The following is a 20,485-nucleotide window of genomic DNA, read 5'->3' on the forward strand; positions in this document are numbered from 1 at the left end:
AGCACAACTTTAAAACATATTCAGCAAGCAGCATGCAAATGTTCTATTTTATTTTTAAATGTCATTACTCAAATATTGGATGGCTGCCCTTCATCACAAGATCAAGTCACAAAACAATAGCTGAGATCCACTGGCCTTAAGAACAAATTTACCAAACGCCGCAATTCTTCCACCACTGAAATGTTAGTTATTGAACTAATTGGCAATACTCCAGATTTCTTCAATCCCTCCTCTACTTTTACACGAGGAGTTTCAAGATGCTAGAACATGCATGTTAAGGCCAAGCACCTTATCACTAACACAAGAACAAAAGTAAAAATGAACTATGTTGAGATTCATGATAAATATATAACTTTAACAAAAGTAAAAATGAACTATGTTGAGATTCATAATAAATATATAACTTTTCATTTCGATTTAATCAATGCAGCAATACACGTTTGTACAACAAATTGATATTCCAAAAATGTCATGTAAGCAAGAAACAACAAACTGTTTTTGAGTTCCTAAGAAGAGAAACTCATCTGCAGCTGAAAGAGATCTACAAGAATGCAAAAGTCGCAACTTCATTTTCAAAAAGCTCTGGTCCCAAAAAACCACCACAAGTACCAAACCCAGCCTCTATCGATGCATTATGATCACAGCCTGAAACAAAACAGTATCAATGGCCACAATGCAAGAGATGCTTCATTGTCAATAAAGTAAGATTTGGCCAAATTGGCAAAAATCAAAGGGACTGACCAAACTTAGTATATCCACCAATAAATGCAACATGACTCAAACAATCAGCAGCTAAATTACAAGCTAAACAAGATGTTTTGATCATTACTGAAATCATTCCTCCATGTAACTACAGAAAATGCACTACGATCGTGAAAATATTGTAGCGGTGCTTGGTGCCTGGCTTCATCATCTGAAACTCAACTATTTCAATTAGATCTCTATAAGCAGACTCTAGATCAACTAATTTGATAGGCAAACCCAACTCACTGCAAAAATTACTCTGTTTGCTTGCTCATTAAACTAGCTTAAATAAAATAATGACTACATCACTTAATTACTTTCATATGTAGCAACTTGAAAACTGATTCAAGTTTTTAAATATTTCTTTGTTACTCCCTCCATCTCAATAGAACTATCCACTTTTTTTTTTGTCCCCATACTCTTGTCCACTTCTAATAAAGTAACAATCTTTATAATTTCTCCATATTGTCCATATTTAAAACCCACTTATGAGCTAGTATTTATCGTTATCTATAAGTAAATGAGATTTTTGTGATCATATTAAATAGGGGTATATAGAAAAAGTAGAAAAAAGTTTGTAAAAATTTATAGCATTAATTGTGTTTTCTTAAACTCTGTGATAATATAAAAGTGGACAACTCTACTGGGACCGAGGGAGTATTATCTTTAACCATGGCAAATACAAAGGATTTAGGGTCGAACAAGGGCATATTACTGAAAAGGATCATAATTTCAGTAGATGTCGTGAGACAAAATTCAAACAAGTAATTGGTGTAATTAAACGAGCAAGTTCAAGCAACCATCATCAAACTAGCTGTAAGTAGCTCATAAACTATTTGTCCCATTTGTAGCCCTAGAAACAACCACTGGTGAGTGAGTATAGAATGGACTTGGTATTTTCTAAGACATAATCCAAAAATATACTCCCTCTGTCCCAAATTGATATGCACAATTTTAAGTTTTTTTGTCATGAATTATAGGCACTCAATTATTTTTACTTTATTAAGTAATTGCCAAATATACCCACCCTCATTAGTTGTAGTAGAATGTCCTAGAAAAAAAAAAGGCATATGAAGATAAAAGTTACCACAACATTATAAGGGCAAGTGTTTTTTTTTTATAAATTAACTAACTCTACCTAGAGAGCCTAAATTTTTTAAAATCCGTATTTGTCCTAAACTATCTATTAATTTGGGAGAGAGGGAGTATTGTGCTCACATATGCACCAACAAAAGCAATCAAATCCAAGTAGCTCATGAAAATCAACCATCATTTGTGAAGCAGTAGAAAAACAAAGACTTGCTTTTCCTCTATTTTCTTTTTAAACAAACATTGCAAACTTAGCAACCTAAGTAGCATGGAAATGGAAACAATATGAAATCATAAACCAGAAAGAACTTTTTTTCAAAAATAGAAAACACGTGGGAAAAACGTGTAAATAATATAAATAAAAGGCTATATTTTTAAAATCATAAAACTTTACATATGTCAAATTTGATTTATACATTTGACATTAAATGGAAAAAATTATTTAAATATACTCAAATTTAAATTCATAACAGATAAAAATTTATCCATAAATTTTAGGGGTATTGGCATATTAAATCCCAAAATGTGATGTTTGTAGCGATCTAATCTCATGGGTTAAAAGTTAAACCGTTAAATATAAAATCCTAAGCTTTCGTGTTTTTGCATTCTTCGGGCAATTTTGGTCATACGCGACATCCGTGGATCTAATATGCCACGTATGGACCAAAATTTCCGCAATATATATATATAGATATGGATTTGGACTAGAAAACGCAAAGTATTTTATAAATAACGTTTTAAACCATGAGATCAGATCGTTATAAACACCATACGTTGGGATTTAATAATGCCAATAGCCCTAAATTTTATAATATTTTCACCCAACAAAAATAAAAAGATAAGATTTACTGTGGTTAATGTGAATAATATTTATGATAATTGATTAGATTTTTTTAGTTGCAAGTAATCTTTAGGTTTTTTTATGGGAAATGGGCATCTAATTTATTATTTACCGAAACAGCCCAAAAAGTTTCATGTGAGTTTCTGAGAGTTCCTGATTTCCGTGCTTCCTAATTAGCAACTATTACATCACTGCCTAAAATAATATCAAATAACCCGCCTTAGCTACCACTCTTTTTCAACTACAATTACAGTAGTACGGATACTGGAAAGCACCAGAGTCTCTAATTGCATCAACAAGTCAATAATCAAGCTGTGACCCACTAGAATTTACTTAAGTTTTACATCTTTATCAACATGATTAGTGACTGGCAGTTGCCATTATAATCAGGTGACAGTTTACAATACACTTTTCACAAATTTGAAGAGAACCTCGTAAGACCCTAATTAATGTTTTTCTTCAATGGCACGTCTAAATTCAAACCCAAGACTTTGTCCAAATCCAGCAATGTGAAATAGGACATATATTTCGACAAAAAAAGAAATAGGACATATAATAATAGGCATTAAAGCAAGCCCACCGCCCTCTAGCAACATTAAAATTTGTCTCAGTACTTTTATATTTTGTAAATTGAAAAGAAATTTCATTTATGAACTTCATGTCTTATGCAAAAAATACATGAAACATAAAAATGGAACCCGGCAAATATTTGTTTAACTTTATAGACAGATGCGCGGAAGTCCCAAATTCAAGAAGACATGAGAAGATTTCAATTTATTTAAATAGTCAGGTGGCAGGAAACATACAATTGATGATAAACCCTGCCTACGTGCTCCGCTGCCAGCCTTGGAGTCCCTACATCCCACCACACTTGCCCGAGAACTTGTACGTAGCAATTCATTAGGGAACATCTTAAAGCTGAGAGAATTACTCTACAAATGTCAGACTAATAGTCTGCAACCAAATATAAGATAACAATTGCTTAGTGATTATGAACCACATCTCCAAAATGGAAGTTTATGACTACATAACTTGAGTAATATAATCTAGCAGGTCAAACAATCCAGCTATATACACTATCTTCTAGCACAACATAACATAAGATTAGTGCATTATCTCATGGTTTCGTTTATAAACCAATGCAATGAAAGATATAGACAAAATACATTGAACTGCTTTCTGGATGTGCATAAACAAGTTACATGTCTTCAGAAGATATAATGAATCACCATATCATAGAGCGTTGAATGAATTTATACAGGTGATATTAAAATAAGACACTAATTATATTATTTGTTATTGAATGTCAGTGGTTGGTCTAGCAAAAAGTAAATTTAAATAGTTTACACAGATTTCAAGTGTTGCTTCAATGCAATTTGCAGAAACTATGTTCATTCCATGGACATGCCAAACACCATAGCTCGCTCAACAGATTAATGTTCAGTTCCATAAAACTTCATTTTCTCAAGGCTGATACAGACAGTTTCAGGCCCATGATCCCACAGATAGAGAAAAGAAATGGAAAAATGCTACTTAAGTGAACATTTCCAAATATGGGAATGATCCATGAGGCCATGACAGGCCCACCAAGCTACCAACATATGGACATGCATTTTAAGTTGAGGCGTCTTAGGACTAGGTAAGTCTGAGCTCACCGCAACTTGCAGCACTACCAATTTATAGAAGTCCATAGCAATATATTCTGTATCAATAAATTAAAAAGTAGGTACACAATGTATTATGTCAGTAGCTATCCGTAGCTACCGACATAGTTATTAAATGCGAAAGGCGACCCGAGGCGACAAGGGTCAAAAAGCCTGAGGCGCAAGGCGTGGGGCGAGGCGAAAGCCTTTTGGAGAAAAGGCGAATAATTAATATATATATATATATATTATGTAAACCCTATGCATTTAAAAAAAAAAATCAAATATAATTCAAAAGTTCAAAAGTACTAATCAAATTATTAAAGTCTAAGTTAAAAGATAACTAATTATCAATGCAATAATGGCTTTGAAGAAGAAAAGAGAGTCTTTGCGTGAAGAAGAAGAATTGGAATATGTATCGTTGTGTTTCTAATTTTGTTAATCTAGTATTATACTTATAGGTTAAAATATTAGAAAAATAGGTTAAAAAGGTGGCCCAGCAGCTTTTTTAAATGTGTTTAGGGCTTAATTACACTTAAAAAGCCCATAAAAACAGATTAGCATTTAATTTTTAAAAAAAAAACACTGAACAGCCCTGAAATCACAGAGGCGAGCGCCTCTGGCCTCTCGCCTCCCAACTGAGGCGACAAAGGCGGTCGCCTTTGCGACATCGCCCGCCTTTGGCCATGTGAGGCGGCTCAGCCCTCGCCTGAGTCGCCTCTCGCCTGAGGCGCGCCTCAGGTGCGCCTTTAATAACTATGGCTACCGATTAAACTAAATATAGCAAATAAAGAGCCAGGGACAGGAGTAAATCAAGCAATATTAAGCTACAAGACAATCCGCATAGACATAATATGTAAACTCTGTAGCACTTAAAATTCTAAATAACATTGAAGATGAAAGACAATAATGACTTACCTTGGACGTTCATTTTCCAAGTTTACAAAATTGAAGATCAGAACTGTAAACAATGGCCTAAAACAAAATGAACATGATATAAGGTAATATTAGAAGTAATCTTAATCAAAAAGTTCAGTGCAAAAACAACCAACCAGAGTACTAACCAGCAACCACAACTCGAGAACACTTCCTAATTCAATGATCCACGACACCTGAGCAAAAGAATTGTTAAAACAAATTGAATATAATAAAAAGTACATTAAGAATAATATGAAAAATACCACAAAGTTAAAGGCTGAGTCACATTACTTCCTAGAACCACAGTTGCAAGGTATCTTTTTCTCCTCCAACGGAAATTTGTAGTTATATGTAATTTCTTCCCCTTCATCTATATGCCGCTTTGCATAAATGAAAATTTTCTTCTGCCCATCGACACTTATTACCTTAGTGTAGCAGTTGGGCTACATAAATCAATTCAAATTATGTAAGAATCGACAAATAATACCATTTCAATTGATACTTTACAAATTTGAGAAGTAATTTTGCAAAGGTACCTCACAAGAATGGTTTACGAATCTTGCAATTCCCCCACGCTTTGTAGCATCAACCTACAGATGCAGAAACAAAAATGTTGCTGTAAGTTTCTCGTCCCCACAAAAGAATAGCAAACAACATCAGAGAAAAACAGAAGTGGAAAGATACATTTAGTTGTGACCAGACGCCACTCTGTTTTTGCTTAATATGATTTTTTGTAGGGCAAAAATAACATAGCCAAACATAGTAGAACATCGGATTACTAACCACATAACCATCATCAAGTCTAAAAAGATAACTGCTGCCAATTCCCATTTTCTCATAAAGACGTTCACGTATATCAGATACCTGCAATAGAAGACCAATAACAGCAATCAATCAGATCAAAGGAAATTCCAAAGGTTCAAAAAAACAGATGAAAAGCTGAAAGTAAGAAAAGGAAACAAAAAGCTGCAACAAAAAGGATGAAGAAGTTACAATCAAACTAATTATTACACACTCAAACAAGTATTTGAAAAGTCAAGTTAAACTTACACGAGCGCGAATTAATTCACCAACATATTCGATTACAAAATCCTCAGCCTCGATTGGCTCCAAAGCAACAAGACCCCAGTCATGAATCTTGCTTCGTTGGAAACGTAAACGCTTTTTTCTTGCCTAAAGAGAACCATAGCATTAACTACGATATATCAATTAAAAGTGTAGGCTATTCCAAGATAAAATCCATTTCCAATCACCTTTAACTGCGTAGCTTTCAGAAGGTCAGCGCCTTCAGCTGCAGCAAGAAGATTGCGCATCTTTGCCCTGTTTGTTCTTGCAGAAAGAACCTTACCATTTAACAGCTGAGAAGTATAGGCTTCAGAAGCCAGATAGTTGGCATGAAGACAATGACTTCCCCTAACATGCGCTCTTTCAGAGGGACTTGCACCATGTGACCATTTGTGCCATTTCCAGCCATTAATTGAAGATCGTGCACATCCATCAGATCTAGGGAACTGACTTGATGTCCTAGTTTTACGGGATTTTTTCTTCTGCACTGTAACCTCTCCATGTGAAGCTTCCTTGGAACCACTACTGTCCACCTTCAGAATTTTCATAGGATGTGAAATTAATCCACCATTTGCTGAATGTTTTCTTTTTAACTTTGATGCCTTGGTTTCTGTACTCCATAAAATACAAAGCATAGAAGGAAAACATTAGTGAAAACTCGTGAATTAATGTAACAGAAGAACATTGATGTGCGCGAGTAAACAACTGAAATTCCTCACTGTTTAGATTCATTTCAGAATTATCACGAGTAGCTACTTCCTCAATTCCACCATCATTGCCTTTGCTATCAATAACCTTAACATTAGCCTGATCTTTCCTAACTTCTGACTTCCAGCTAGGTTTCACAATGTCTTCCTTGATCTTATTATCTGTAAAATATAGATACTAAAAGTTAATTAGACATTACAAAACACACATGTTTAACTAGAAAATCAACTCAGAGGAAGTTGCTTACTAAATCTGGCAACTGCATTCTTGTTCTTAATTACTTTTCGATGAGTAGCAGTTTTTGCTGCTGACTGATCTTTGGACAACCTGCGTTTAACAAAGGTTTTTATATCTCTGTCATTAACAGATAGTTCGATCTGGCCCTTGGTTATTTTCTTCTTCTTGAGAGTGGAAAGAAGGGGTTCAACTTCTACATCCCTAACAACATTTGTATGTCTTGACCTCTCTATAGGAATATGTTGTAGCCCTGCATCAACTGGAGTTATGGATTGAGATGATGAAGCCAACCTCTTCAGCACCAGCTTTTTCTTCCGGTAATATGTGTATTTATCACTAACCAAAGACACAAGTGTTGAGTCTGAACTGCTAAATTTCCTTGTTGCTTCTCTAACCTTGTCTAGAGAAGTAAGAGTAGTGTGATTGTTATCCTTCTTTGTATTAGATGTTCCTCCCTAAAATAACAAAACATATACATGTTAACTGAATAGGTTTAGATACTTCAATGCATGCATTCATTACATGACAAGTAAATAATTCAAATTTGCAAAAAGAGATATAGTCTGGTTTCAAAAGATGATAAGAGTTTGAAGTATCATATCCATACTGTGTTCACGTCAGCTTGACAGTGCTGCCTTGAAGTACAATGAGATCTGAAAAATTGATTAAGAATACCATCAATCAACAATGATTTCCACTCCCTCAGTACATCATCATGCAACTTCTGTCTGCACATTGCCATGACCACGTATTCTCTGATCTTGGGAATAGAATCATCTGATTGTGCAGGTTGGAATTTGCATAATTGTGATGAGACATGAGTCCTAGTACTATCTTCAAACCCAGGTAGTGGTGGCTCATTGATACTTTGGTCATCCATGATATTATTAACACATATCTGTGACTTCTGAAATGCACTTTCAAGAAAGCTGGGCATAGAATCCTCACATGAAGACAAACCTAGTCGTTTTTCAGCTTGTAGTAAACTTTGAGAACCATTGGATGTTTTAATATCCAGTTTATTGAAATCACTCTTCAGTTCATCGTGCCATTCTACAGAGCTATATTCAGTTGTCTGAAAACATTGAGATGAAGATTCAACAGCCTTCTGCACCAAGAAGGAAAGAAAGCCACAAATGAAACTCCAGATGAAATCGTTAATGAACCGATAACAAGGCCTCCTCGTGTCGTTTAAACACACAGAGTATAAGTACAAACAAATGAGAGAGAACGCATAAACTTCTTAGTATTACCTCATTCAATTTGTCATCATCTGGGAATTTAACTACTTTTTGCACTTCTTCTTCAACAAGACCTTCAACATATTCAGATAAAAATTCCTTTGTGGACACATGTAGCTCATCTTCTACAGAGTCTAAAATGCACTTAAAGGTCTTGTGTGTTTTGTAAGATAAGGCATTCAGTTGAGATGGCCTCTCTCCCACATTCACAAATATAGATAAGTTAGATGATTGTGCATGATTATCTTTTTTAATCGTCGTAATATCAAACCCAGGAGGACAGTCAACATCACTATCATAATCCTGCCCATATGGTAACCGAAAAAAGCATTGAAACATCACTTAGGAAACTTTTTAATATGGTAGCAGTACCAGCAGTAGTATAGATAATGATGATTAACAATGAAATGAGCATCACATACAAGTTCAATGGATACATTTTCAGTCTCCTTGACATAGCCCCCAGCACCAGCAGGCAATCTCTTTGGACGTGCAAACCAAAGCTTTCTTCTTCTCCAGGAATTACAATAATCTGCTATGACATCATAAAAGACAGCATTCCACATGACTTCCATGCAATAATGAAAAAGGATTCTATAAACAGCTGCCTGAGACCCCAAAAAATTATCAATTGTTCCAACAGATTTTGTGCTTTTGGGTAACTGCAGGGTCATTCCATCAGAGCATGACTGATCAGAATCATGATAAAATGACGCAGCTTCACACTCAGGAGTGACATCTTCATTCCTTGCACCAGTAACTTCAAACTGATAAATAAAACATAGTACTAATATTAGCCCAATAAAAAACACATCCTATGAAATTTAGGTGCTTGTACAATATTACCACTCTTCCATCTTCAGAAAAAGGTTTGGCAGCTTGATCATTATTGAGCTTGAGATTTTTCTGAGAACTCTTTGAATCACAGAATTCTGTAATGACTTTGCTAATCATCTCATCTAATGCAACTCTACGAGCTGCTTTCATTATTCCAGCATGCAATTGACAAGAAACTTCTTCAGAAATTTCAGATATGAAGCTGCACAGTAAGGCAGTCTCAGGTTTGGCATCAGATGCAACTTTATTTGTCCTCCACGCTTTCATAATAGATAGTAAAGCAAGGGGTCTGAACTCATTTTGATTATGATATATCTGTCAAACAAGATATCCAAAGCCGGGGTGAGAACAGAAAATTGCCATGAGCACTAAATTCACGACAAGGTTTAGAATCCATAAATATAAAAGAAACATCCTGATATAGAAGGCAATGCCAAAAATAAGCATTAGAGGGGATAGAAAATGTATCTGAAGTCAAACTGGCTCATGAAATAGGTACCGTTTTCCCAACAAAGCTAGGAATCATAACTTACCATCAATGAATCACGAAGATACCCATAACAGTACCAAGCATAAAGTTCTGAAAGAGAATGTGGTCCATGTTTCTGACCTCCATCATCCTCAAACATCCAACAACTTTCATCCCCTGACTGAAAGAAAGATAATAGAAATTAGAAACAATCAACAGATGTGTAATCTAAAGAAGTGCAATGCATAGTAAATATGCTGATTGGATCAATAAGAATTGCAATGAACGGACGAGTTAGTACCATTGATGACAAGGGCATATCAGGGCTAGTTTCCAAAGAGTCTGAGATTTTCTGATTGGAGACACAGGTATAGTAATCCACATGTGAATGGGATACGATCTGTGCATCTTGAGAAATTGAAACTTGAACAGAAGTTGGAACAAGGCCTTCTTGCCTATGTACAGCTGAATCCATTTTAACAGAGGCAAAATGATTTGTGGGAATGGATGTACCTGAGACACCAATGCCAAGATACACAAAACCAGTAGCAACATGGTCAGGGAACTGGTTGAAGTACTTCAAAGGTACAGGATTAACTAATGTCCCATTTAAAATAGGATAGACAGGAAGATCTTCAGGTAGAAAACCAGTAGATAAACCCTCATATAACTGTTGCTGAATATAAGGACCACACATTTGTCCGTTTTCATTGACATACATCCATCCAGTTGCAAAAGCAGGCGACACATAGCCAGAGTGATTCTTTGCCGACCCCCCAGCATTGCTAGACTCTTGAATATCACCACTATTGCCATTCAGCTGGCAACTCAGCTCCAACAAAGAGCTACGACAAGTCCTATCATCCAAGCCACAGCAAGATGAAGAAGCCTGACAAGCATCAAAGCACCTGAGACAGCTGCGTCGCAAATAGATGATGATGTATAAATATAAATTTGAAAAAATGAATTCAAAATTCCAACAGATGAAATTAGGCAAGTGTAATTACCCATGAGATGAGGATGGGGAATTCTTGGTGTCGGACAAAATTACATCATCATAGTAGCCGATGGAGTTAAATGAATCTAGTTCGCGATGTTCAGAAATAGAGATTTTCAACCTTTTCTTAGATAATAAGGAGCTACCATGTTCCTGAATAAGTGGTAAGGAAGAAACCATGGTAGTGGTAGCAGATACACTCCTACTGGGAAACAATCCAGTCGCAAAACATATCCGTAAAACCTTGTTTTCACTAATTAGGGTTTCAACTGTGCCGGGTTTATAAATATATAAGTTCAATTATCTGTTCAAAGAGAGAAACAAATTACTATTCTCTGCACATTGCCATAACAATTTTATAGAAAGAAAAACATAACGTCATCTATACAAGGATTAAGAAGAGGAGACAAAATTCAGATGTTTATTGTTTCTGCAGAAGAAAACAATTTCCATCTCTATTCTGAATGGATCTGAATTATCATTATTATTGGGTTCGATTGGATTGTGGAATAAAAGGATCTCGCTATACAATTAGGATAAACAATTAATCGTCGATTTACCTCGGCGCCGACGTGAATAAGCGCGCGCGCGGCGGCCGTCACAGTTTAGGGAAGCGGAAGACAGCAAGATTTCTCTCCCAAACTCACACCTACTCTAGCCAAGGCATTATCAATATCACCACCTATATATATTAAGTATTTTATTTAAGGCCTAATACCCCTTTTCCAACGTTAAAAACTCGTCAATTTTATCATATTCCGTATTTTATTGTCTTAATTATATTTAAATATTAAAATAATGTTTTCTTTATTTGGATAAAATGCAAAAACATTCTCCATATATAGTATATATTAATTATACATATTTAAAATTTATTTAGATTTAATTAAAATAATTAAAACTTTAAATTACTTTTAATTTGATTATGGTTTTTAGATAGTTTTTAAAAATAAAAAATTTATTTGTAATTTTTTAAATGGAAATAAATTTTATTTTATTTTTAAACATGGTTAATTGGATAATTTTATTATTTAAATAAAAAATTGATAAAAAATAAAAAATTAGGATATAATTAAAACGATAAAATGTGAAATAGTGAAAAACGTCAGGATAGGATCAAAAGAGGCTATAAAGTCGTGGTTTTTTTATTAGACCTTTATTTAATACTAAAATTTAACAATATAATTTTTTTTAACCCTAAGGCACATGTGTATTGGTAAGGTGCTTCCCTGATTTAAATAAAGTCGCGGGTTCGAACCGTACTCATCTATGCCATTGAAAACTTGAGGCTAGAGCTTTTCCTCCCGCAAAAAACCTACCCGGCTCAAGTGGGGAGTAGTCTGAATGTGGAAGGTTTAAAGGTGTCCTTTCATAGTTAGAATCCGTTCAGGACACCTCATGAAATTATATATAAAAAAAAACAATATAATCTTTCTAATTAATTATTATATTCAAAATTATTTAAAAATAAAAAATATTAATAAATCATTGAATCTTGTATAAATACCATATTAAAATAGTAGTATTAATTTATTTTATCAAGTATTTAATAATAAAGTGATTACGCCAATCTTTAAGTCGCTATATAATTAGCTTTTATTTCACTTGATACTTAATAAATACTTTGCATTTAACTTATCTTTTAACTATTTATTTTGTATATATATGATTTTTTATGGATTAATCTAGAAAATAATATCGTTTTGATTGGCATGAAACGACGGTGTTCCATGCGTAAAAGTACCATCTATGTACATATTAAATTATTAAAAAATGACATGAATATAAAATATTTATTAAAATTAATTAATAGTACAAAGATTTTAGGATAGGTAGCCTAATAAAATTTATAATATTATTCTTTAATTAATGATTAAATTTGAAAATATTAAATAATAATATATTTAATCAATTAATAAATTATTATTTTATATAACTAATTATTAAAACCATACTAACAGCATTACTTCATTGGAATACCCAAAATTACCTGAAAACTCCACTTAATTTTTAAAACGCTTATCTAAAATATATTACTTTTTTACACTTTTAAATAAATATATATATTTAATACCTCCAAAAACACATTATTCGTACTTCATAAATCTCTAATAAATAGCAGATAAAGCGAGAAAATTTTATATTTTTATTTTTATTTTTATCTATAAAAAATACATCATAGATGCATATATTTGACAACTCAAAAAATAAATTGCTGATACAATTCTAATACGGAGCAGATAAAGGTGGATATTTTAGATGTTGGGTGAAAGCTTGTTATATGCTAAGTAATTAAAAGCAAAGGTGTTGTTGAAAATTTTATGATTAGTTAGATTTTTTTGTAATTTTTCTACTTTATTTAGTATCAATAATATACACACACACACACACACACACACATATATATATATATATATATATATATGTTAAAAAAAATTGCTTATTAAAGTTTATTTAGTTAAATTACTTAAATAACATGTACATATTAAAAATAAACAAAATAATAAACATTTTAAGCGTAATAAAATATGAAAAACTTGAACTAATAAAAAGCATATTAGTTTTTGCACATTTGAACCTGACTAAAGTTACAGATTTTGACTCAACATTAACAATTTTGTTTTTGCAAACATACCAATGCCACACAAAAGCTCAAAATTTTAATTACAGACAGCAAAAGAGTAATCACCAATTACTCTCATGAGCTGAGATCACATAAAAGACATCAAAGAACTATGAGCAAGATAATGATGCCTAACCTGTTATACAGTAAAAGTACAAGTGGAGAATGCATCAAGTGTTATCTCAAGGCATCTATCGCCTTAAGGTACAACCAGGAAGATGGTGATCATATTTATCAGTCCCCCAAAATGAAATTTATGACCACTTGTAACTTCCCATAATCACTACAAATCAGAATGCAAACTGGATCTTGAATCTCTCTTCATTGACATATCCAAAAATACTCAATCTGGCTCCAATTATCTCGATGCAGAAACATCAACAGATGCAGCTAATTCTACTAACTGCTTTCTTCCGAGCTTGCTTATAAGTTCCACAGAGATGAAATGTTTTGGTAAATTTGGCAAATCTTCTTCATTGAAATTGTATATTGGTTGAAGTTTCTTTGCTTCAGCATTAGCTGCTTCGGCCTCTGCAAAGAGAAGTTTCGCTTCTTCAGTGTCTCCCAGCTCCAAGGCAGCAGCACTTTCAGCTCTTGCAACACCAGCAATTAAAAGCAAGCTATGGAATCTAGCCATTGCAACTTCCTTTTCCTTGGATGAAATCAGTTTTTCAGTATCCTGCAATCTGCTAATGGTGTTTTTAATATCTTCCTCTAACTTCTCCAGCTCCGCAGTCGCTTTTTCCAAGTCAACCTGCATACCATCCTTCTCAACACTCAATGACTTGGCCTCAGCAGCTATTCTTGCTGCCTCCTTGAAATTTCTTGCTGCAGCAGCGACTTTCTTTTCTGCTTCTAGCTCTGGAGCTCGTTTATCAATGAAAAAGATCCTCTGCTTGAAGGATGCTATACTTTTCTGGATGTTTGACTTTGTTGAAGATAGTTCCTAACAGTAAAGAGTCATAAGTTTAGTAATGGATTGGAATGTTACAAACAACAAAGATGAGAATTAATGTTTCAGCAAGTTAATCCAGAAGAATGATAAGAAGAAATAAACAACAATATCACATGCATGATTTCAGACGAAAACAAATCTATAGAGAAAATAAAAGCAACAGCTTGTCTAATGGACTCTCTCTACTCGGTTTTTATGTCAACAACTTGAAACCAAGAGTTGAAACACTTGACAACAGTTCAAATTTTCTGTATGTATAGCAAGTTATTTTGTTTATGCCATTGAGATATGGTGCCATCAACTATGAACCAAAGCCGACACCTACTAATCTATAGATTTTTTTAAATTCCGTCGGCTTTAAAGGAAAAATAACTTCCCCTGTAAAAAAGACCAAAATCTGTTTTCAATTGAAGTATTATGCATTCAACTGCCCATTCCATACCATTTGCACTATACAAATATGAAATATCTTTGCAATACTTTCATATATTCACTCTATTCTTTTACCCAATGCGGAATTCCTAGAAGATAATGCTGGGAAAAATTTCTAAAGGGGTAAAGTATGAGATTGTCATAGCAATGGCCATATTCTAGACTTAGACAGATCTATGATACTAAGAAGTTAAAGGTATCCAAGTCTTTAAAGGAATCCATAATTCAATGGTAATTACTAAAAACTCAAGAAAAAAATAAACCTGTAGGAAATCTCTAGCTGAAGAAGCTTCCTGTTGGAGTGATTGGACATCCTCAACAAGTTTCTCTTCTGTCTCTGCTAGACTGACTCTGTCTTCCCTTGACTTGAAAACGGACAGCATTAAGCTTTGCCTCAGTTCAATAACTTCCTGATATGCCTTGGCTTCTTCTTCGGCAGCCCGGGCTAGTTCCCTCAGCTTTGCTCCATGCGCTTCTTCATCAGCGAGAAACCGATCAATCTCCTCCCTTTTCTTGGATAAGGATTCATTACTTAAATGCACATGAGAAAGTTCTGATTGCAAGTGATGATACTTAGCATTGATGCTTGATTGGGTGTCCTGAAAACCAGAGGCCACGTCGGATATGGTTTGCTCAATTGCTTGGATGTTAGAATCATTTTCAGCAATCTCGTATTGCTTGGCTTTGACTAAAGCAAGCAGTTGATGGAGTTCATCATTGAGGAGGTCCTTTTTGTTATAAAGAATGTCTTGTTGTATCTTGTAGTCTGCAACAGAATGATCGATGGAGGTATTGACGAGCTGGCGTGCCTCCTTGAGAATATGAGATTGGATATCCAACTCAATCTTCTTGGCCTCCAAGGCCTCGGTGGAGGAGAACCAGTCATCCAATTGTTGAGAAGAAAGCAGGTGAGCTTTCTTAAAGACCAAATCAGCATTGGTTTCAGCATCCTGGAAGGAAAGACGCACAGTGGATGACATAGACATGAATTGGCAAAGGCAATTAGGGTATTAGGATAGAGCAATGAAGGTACCTTAGCGAAAGTAGAGAGAAGAGCAGCACATTGTTGCTCTGCTAGAATCTGAGAATCGAGAAGATGATGCATATTAGAATCGAGGGAATTGCAGAGGGCCTCAGCATCTTTGAGAGCAAGGAGAAGGGAGTGCCTGTGATTGTCAGAGGCAGCAAGGCAGTCACTAATCCTTTGCGCGGACTCAAAATCTTCAGCCTCGCAGGCGGCCTCCAGCTGCAATTCGAGATCCTTATGTTTGGAGGAAGCAGAATTGAGATGGTGAGCAGCCTTTCTTCTGCAGCTGATGGCATCCTTGCGAGCTGAGGAGATAGAGGCAGCCGAGGGGATAAAGCGCTGGAGTTTGTCGGAAATCTGTGACTTGAGACGTTGAAATTGGGAATCTGGAGTTGTAGCTTCAATGGCATGAGTGGAAGAAGAAGGAGGTAGATCAATATCATCGTCTTCTTCGGCATCATCATGCGATTGTCTAGCATAGCCGATCTTGAGTGTAGCAGCTCTCTTCTTCTTTTTGTTTTTTCTAGGAGTGGGTGATGGAGCAGCGGGAATAGGATCATCGGATGATTGGGTTTGGAGATGGGAGGCAACGAGGGTGAGATCAGAGAAGAGGTTCTCGTCTAATTGGATCCCTCTCTGCTGTTGTTGTTGAGGTGGGGTGGTACAGCTGCTGCTATCTTCATTATTAGGGGCGGCGGGACCTTGAATTGAAGCGATGAGATGCTGCTCATCCAATTGAGAAGGCGTAAACAAATCCATCCCTTCAAACAACCCAAACCCATCGTCATCCATCTTTTCCTTTTGTCTTGTTTAACTATACAATTTATGGCTTCCCTCCCTCCATTTCCATCCTCATATCATATCATATGTTTGGGCTTCCACCCCATCCCAACTCTTTATTTCTTTTTTCTGGGATTTTCAATATTTTTCTCTCATGTAAGTATCAGGGATGTTGATACAGTATGCACATGTATATTTTCATATATTCTTAATTTGCAACTGCTGTAACTTTTTACAATACTTTTATGGACATGAAATGATTAAATTTCAAATAAAAATTAAGCAAACTACTACTAAGAAAACAGGTTGAATTTTTAAAGATGTGATTAGGGTGAGGAACCCATGACTAGACATTCCAAACGATGTTGGTTGGAGTCTGCAAAGAATGTACGAGTGAAGTGATGGATGATCCGGGAAAAAGAAAGCGATGGATGAGATTTGCGGGTATAATTGCATCAAGAAAAGCAAAACCTTTTCTGGGGTTGAAGAGACAGGAAGCAGAAAGAAGAAGAAAATCTTTAATTGCAAAGAATAATAACAAGTCTAATTGCTTACTAACCAGCTATCATTATCAATTCCATTTGGTCATCTCTTTTGCACATACAAATAAAATTAATCGTTTACGGAAGCAACCAATAATTTAATAAATAGGACACATTTCTAAAAAATTCTCTGTTTGATCATTTGGAGTCAGCCAGTTCAACATCCTTTATCGGATTGCTTTCCACTCCCTCTTTGAGAAGTCTGATTTCCTCTTCAGTCAGACTGTTCTTGGTGTAAGAAATGGCCTTGGCACTCTTTTCAGCCTCTACAGCCCAGCTGTAAACCACCATTCCGCCTACAGCGATCACCATTCCCATTATGTTCTTCATTGTCAATTCCGAGTCGAACAGCAGCCACCCCAGCGTCAGAACACAAACTGTTTTCATGTGCCCTAACACCTGGAACGAAGTTGCTGAGAATCTTCCAATACACAGGTACTGACTCATATTACAGAACACAGCTAACGAACATGAAAGAATAATAAATAACTGCACCCAAATTTACCATTTGTTAGTTGTAACATTTTCAATCAATATGCTAGAGAGGGAGTCAAGGGTTCAAAAGTTCTCACAAGTGCACCGCTTGACATCTTATAGGTGGTGATCAAATTCCCATTCAAGTAGTAATCAACAAATGGACCCAGAACAAGCAGAGACATGGCTTGAATTGGAGCCGTCTTACTCAGTAATTCAAATGACCCAATTGAGTACTTTTTCTGCAAGGAACCTATAGTCTGTCCAATCACAAAAAATAGATAACCGAATCAAAATAAAACTTAACTGTCAACTGTCAAGCAACTTAGGTCACAGACAAAACTAGAGAATAGTTGCAAACATCTTGCAACGTTATACTCTTCAGGTCAATGTGGTTAAAAGCGCTAGGCGGCACTAAGGCGATGCATCTCTCTCTATTACTTTAGGCATAAGACGCAAACGATGGCAAATTTCATATAAACAACTAATTATCATTAATGACAAGATTATCATAAACATAACAATTTAAAATATACATGAGCATATTTTAACCAAAAAAAATCTGCAAGAGTGAAAAATAAGTAGTTGAGTAAAATTTCAGTATAAGTTAACAAAATTATAATTTTATGATATCAAAAGACTTTTAGGATTCAATTATTTTGTTTCTTTGATTTTAAATGTGTGCTCCAATTTTATTTTTATTCAGTTTTTACTTAAACAAAAATAACTCGATAAAAAACTGAATAGGCCCAAAAAACTTTTACACTCCCTAATACGCCTTCAATTCCAACGACATAGGTTATTAATTAAGAAAAAAAATCCACCTAACTTGTTAAAAACTTTTAGACTTGCTTATCCAAAATAGACTTTTAAGAAAAATATACCTAACTTATTTAATACTTTAAAACTTCATTACATAATTTAATTTACTAAAACATACCCTTTTTTATTTATCGCCTAGGCCCTACAAGGCGCTTGCCCCTGCCTTAGACAAAGGCCAGCCCTTACTTTGCAATTGAACTGGATACTAAGTGAACCCATTCCTACCTGATTTAGGCTGAATGAATTACTTCATGTAGGCGTATTTTTGTTTATTGCGTCTGGGCGAGCGCCTTGTGCGGCTCTAACTGCACTACCTCAGTTATGTCTAAATATCATAGTTTCGAGAACACGAAAAAAGGGGGACAATTCACTTGCTGCATGACAGGCGATCTTTGTTTCTGTTCTAATAATGGTTTTAGGCCTAAATGATGATATAAGTTGGTTGACAAATGGTCAATTTTACCTAATTAATAGTTTAGGGTCCACAGTATCATGTCAAGCATAAAAATAGTTTAATTTTTTTGCCATAAAGATAGAAACTTCATTAAAATGAACACTTGTACAACTGGTAGCTGTGTTTTGGTCATTGAGCTTGATACATGGGATGACAGAGAAATTAAAGCTCGGGGATTGCTTTCCAGAAAGTGAGCAGCCCTTGTTACATTCCCAGTGACAAAACAAACATTCAAATCACTTTTGGATTGCGAGAAAAAGAGCCTCTCAAAGCAAGGCATTCCAGAATATTATACATGTACATATTAAAAGGCATAAGATTTAGCAAAGCAAAGGTAGGGTAATACTCACAATTTGCTGCAAAGAAGTGGAGATAACAGCTAAACAGGCACAAATGAAACCTTTGGCATTAACCTTGACATCAGTGACGGTGCAAACACCAACACCAATAACGACAACGAAAACTGATAACTTGACTTCCTTAGAGTAATGTTTATTGTGAAGGATCCATTCCATGATGCAGACCACAGGGATCATGCTCAGTTTAGAAATCTGTAACCGAACAACACCACAATTAAATCTTGAATTTGAATAATAAATAAGTAGATCTCAAGAAACATAAAGTAAGTAAATGAGAGGGACCTGATAGAAACCGACGGAATTAAGCATGAGGCTGAAGTTCATGCCGGTGATGGACATATTGGCAACAATTGAAAACCAGAAAAGCTCCCACATAGGGACATGCTTTGATACAGATAATCCCGTTGCATTCGACACTAACCCCACCAGGGCCGTCACCGCGAAGTGGAAACCAGTTAAGGTCGTTGCTGAAACCAATTATCAACCAATTATGGTTATTCTAATACTACTATTAATAGCACAGTAGCAGTAAAACACGATTACCGTTAATAATTTTGAAAATTAAGACCAATTGGATGAATGAATCGATGAAAAGAAGAGTGAGATCTGAGATCCACAAAAGAGAGAAGAGAGAAAAAAAGAAAATACCAAAGCCGAAAGCATAGCCAGAAGAAGACATGAGCTGTTTATTGGCCATAATAATGCCGACGGAACTGACGACGTTCATGCCCCACGCGCCTACATTGGAAACCGCCGACTTCTTCCCCTCGCTCTCCATTTCTTCTGCCTCTGCTTTACTGGATCTCTTTCCTTCAATTCTCAAAGGGAAAAATCAAATTAGAAAGTAAAAACGGCTGATTGCGGAAACAGATTTGCATCCGAAGATTTGTTTGGGATTGCGCCGATGAGAATAAGGAAAGTTAGATTGATAATATGAAGAGATGTGTGGGATGTGTGTCTGTTTATATGTATGCTGTAGCCTGTAGCAGTAAACAACAATAATAATAAGAAGAAGAAGAAGAAGAAGACCTCCTTCCTATTTCAAATACTGCAATCCCACCGTCAGATTTGATTCACCAACCATTCTTCATTTTTTTTTCCAAATTTAAATCTAATCTTCTTTCGACTTTAAACCCTTACCTTTTCCATTTCACCCAAACTGTACATTTTTTTTAGATTATAAAACTCCTAATTTCTAACTCTTTACACAGCTCCCCATCTCACCTGC

At 35.2% G+C, this 20,485-nt stretch overlaps 3 protein-coding genes across 7 annotated transcripts; all 3 read right to left on the reverse strand.

The window, feature by feature from the left end:
• Positions 1 to 379: 379 nt before the first annotated feature.
• On the reverse strand, positions 380 to 11,458 carry LOC126683618 (histone-lysine N-methyltransferase ATXR7). 5 transcript variants are annotated; one of them, XM_050379428.2, is made up of 19 exons: positions 11,350 to 11,458; positions 10,800 to 11,093; positions 10,094 to 10,709; positions 9,857 to 9,973; positions 9,336 to 9,638; positions 8,909 to 9,253; positions 8,499 to 8,789; positions 7,853 to 8,353; positions 7,256 to 7,700; positions 7,020 to 7,169; positions 6,489 to 6,910; positions 6,286 to 6,408; positions 6,019 to 6,099; positions 5,772 to 5,825; positions 5,527 to 5,678; positions 5,382 to 5,429; positions 5,236 to 5,292; positions 3,481 to 3,628; positions 380 to 645 (listed from the first exon to the last, which is right to left on the reverse strand). In XM_050379428.2, the coding sequence occupies exons 2-16, from the start codon at positions 10,967 to 10,969 to the stop codon at positions 5,408 to 5,410; spliced, it is 3,792 nt and encodes a 1,263-aa protein (XP_050235385.1). In that variant the 5' UTR covers positions 10,970 to 11,093; positions 11,350 to 11,458; the 3' UTR covers positions 380 to 645; positions 3,481 to 3,628; positions 5,236 to 5,292; positions 5,382 to 5,407. The 5 variants fall into 5 exon arrangements, with proteins under 5 accessions (XP_050235385.1, XP_050235386.1, XP_050235384.1 ...); XM_050379429.2 differs by having other exon boundaries at positions 7,853 to 8,350; positions 9,333 to 9,638; XM_050379427.2 differs by having other exon boundaries at positions 3,481 to 3,592; positions 9,333 to 9,638.
• Positions 11,459 to 13,308: 1,850 nt separating this feature from the next.
• Positions 13,309 to 17,020, reverse strand: LOC126664530 (uncharacterized). The gene is made up of 3 exons (XM_050356959.2): positions 15,833 to 17,020; positions 15,063 to 15,749; positions 13,309 to 14,358 (listed from the first exon to the last, which is right to left on the reverse strand). Exons 1-3 carry the CDS (start codon positions 16,616 to 16,618, stop codon positions 13,771 to 13,773), a joined length of 2,061 nt encoding a protein of 686 aa, XP_050212916.1. The 5' UTR covers positions 16,619 to 17,020; the 3' UTR covers positions 13,309 to 13,770.
• Positions 17,021 to 17,106: 86 nt separating this feature from the next.
• On the reverse strand, positions 17,107 to 20,459 carry LOC126664532 (UDP-rhamnose/UDP-galactose transporter 1-like). Its single transcript, XM_050356962.2, has 5 exons — positions 19,906 to 20,459; positions 19,540 to 19,724; positions 19,249 to 19,449; positions 17,721 to 17,882; positions 17,107 to 17,637 (listed from the first exon to the last, which is right to left on the reverse strand). The coding sequence occupies exons 1-5, from the start codon at positions 20,033 to 20,035 to the stop codon at positions 17,287 to 17,289; spliced, it is 1,029 nt and encodes a 342-aa protein (XP_050212919.1). The 5' UTR covers positions 20,036 to 20,459; the 3' UTR covers positions 17,107 to 17,286.
• Positions 20,460 to 20,485: the final 26 nt, after the last annotated feature.

This window comes from Mercurialis annua, linkage group LG1-X (assembly GCF_937616625.2).
Source record: "Mercurialis annua linkage group LG1-X, ddMerAnnu1.2, whole genome shotgun sequence".
NCBI classification, from domain to species: domain Eukaryota; kingdom Viridiplantae; phylum Streptophyta; class Magnoliopsida; order Malpighiales; family Euphorbiaceae; genus Mercurialis; species Mercurialis annua.

Coding starts and splice junctions, on each gene's coding strand:
- LOC126664530 (XM_050356959.2), bottom strand. CDS start 16,618: ATGGATGACGATGGGTTTGGGTTGTTTGAAGGGATGGATTTGTTTACG. Junction 15,750..15,832: donor TTCTCTCTACTTTCGCTAAG/GTACCTTCATTG, acceptor CTTTCCTTCCAG/GATGCTGAAACCAATGCTGA. Junction 14,359..15,062: donor CAGCTAGAGATTTCCTACAG/GTTTATTTTTTT, acceptor CTTTACTGTTAG/GAACTATCTTCAACAAAGTC.
- LOC126664532 (XM_050356962.2), bottom strand. CDS start 20,035: ATGGAGAGCGAGGGGAAGAAGTCGGCGGTTTCCAATGTAGGCGCGTGG. Junction 19,725..19,905: donor TGGCTATGCTTTCGGCTTTG/GTATTTTCTTTT, acceptor AATTGGTTTCAG/CAACGACCTTAACTGGTTTC. Junction 17,883..19,248: donor CCACTTCTTTGCAGCAAATT/GTGAGTATTACC, acceptor GTGATTGGACAG/ACTATAGGTTCCTTGCAGAA.
- LOC126683618 (XM_050379427.2), bottom strand. CDS start 10,969: ATGGTTTCTTCCTTACCACTTATTCAGGAACATGGTAGCTCCTTATTA. Junction 8,354..8,498: donor ATGATGACAAATTGAATGAG/GTAATACTAAGA, acceptor TTCTTGGTGCAG/AAGGCTGTTGAATCTTCATC. Junction 5,826..6,018: donor GACTTGATGATGGTTATGTG/GTTAGTAATCCG, acceptor CTGCATCTGTAG/GTTGATGCTACAAAGCGTGG.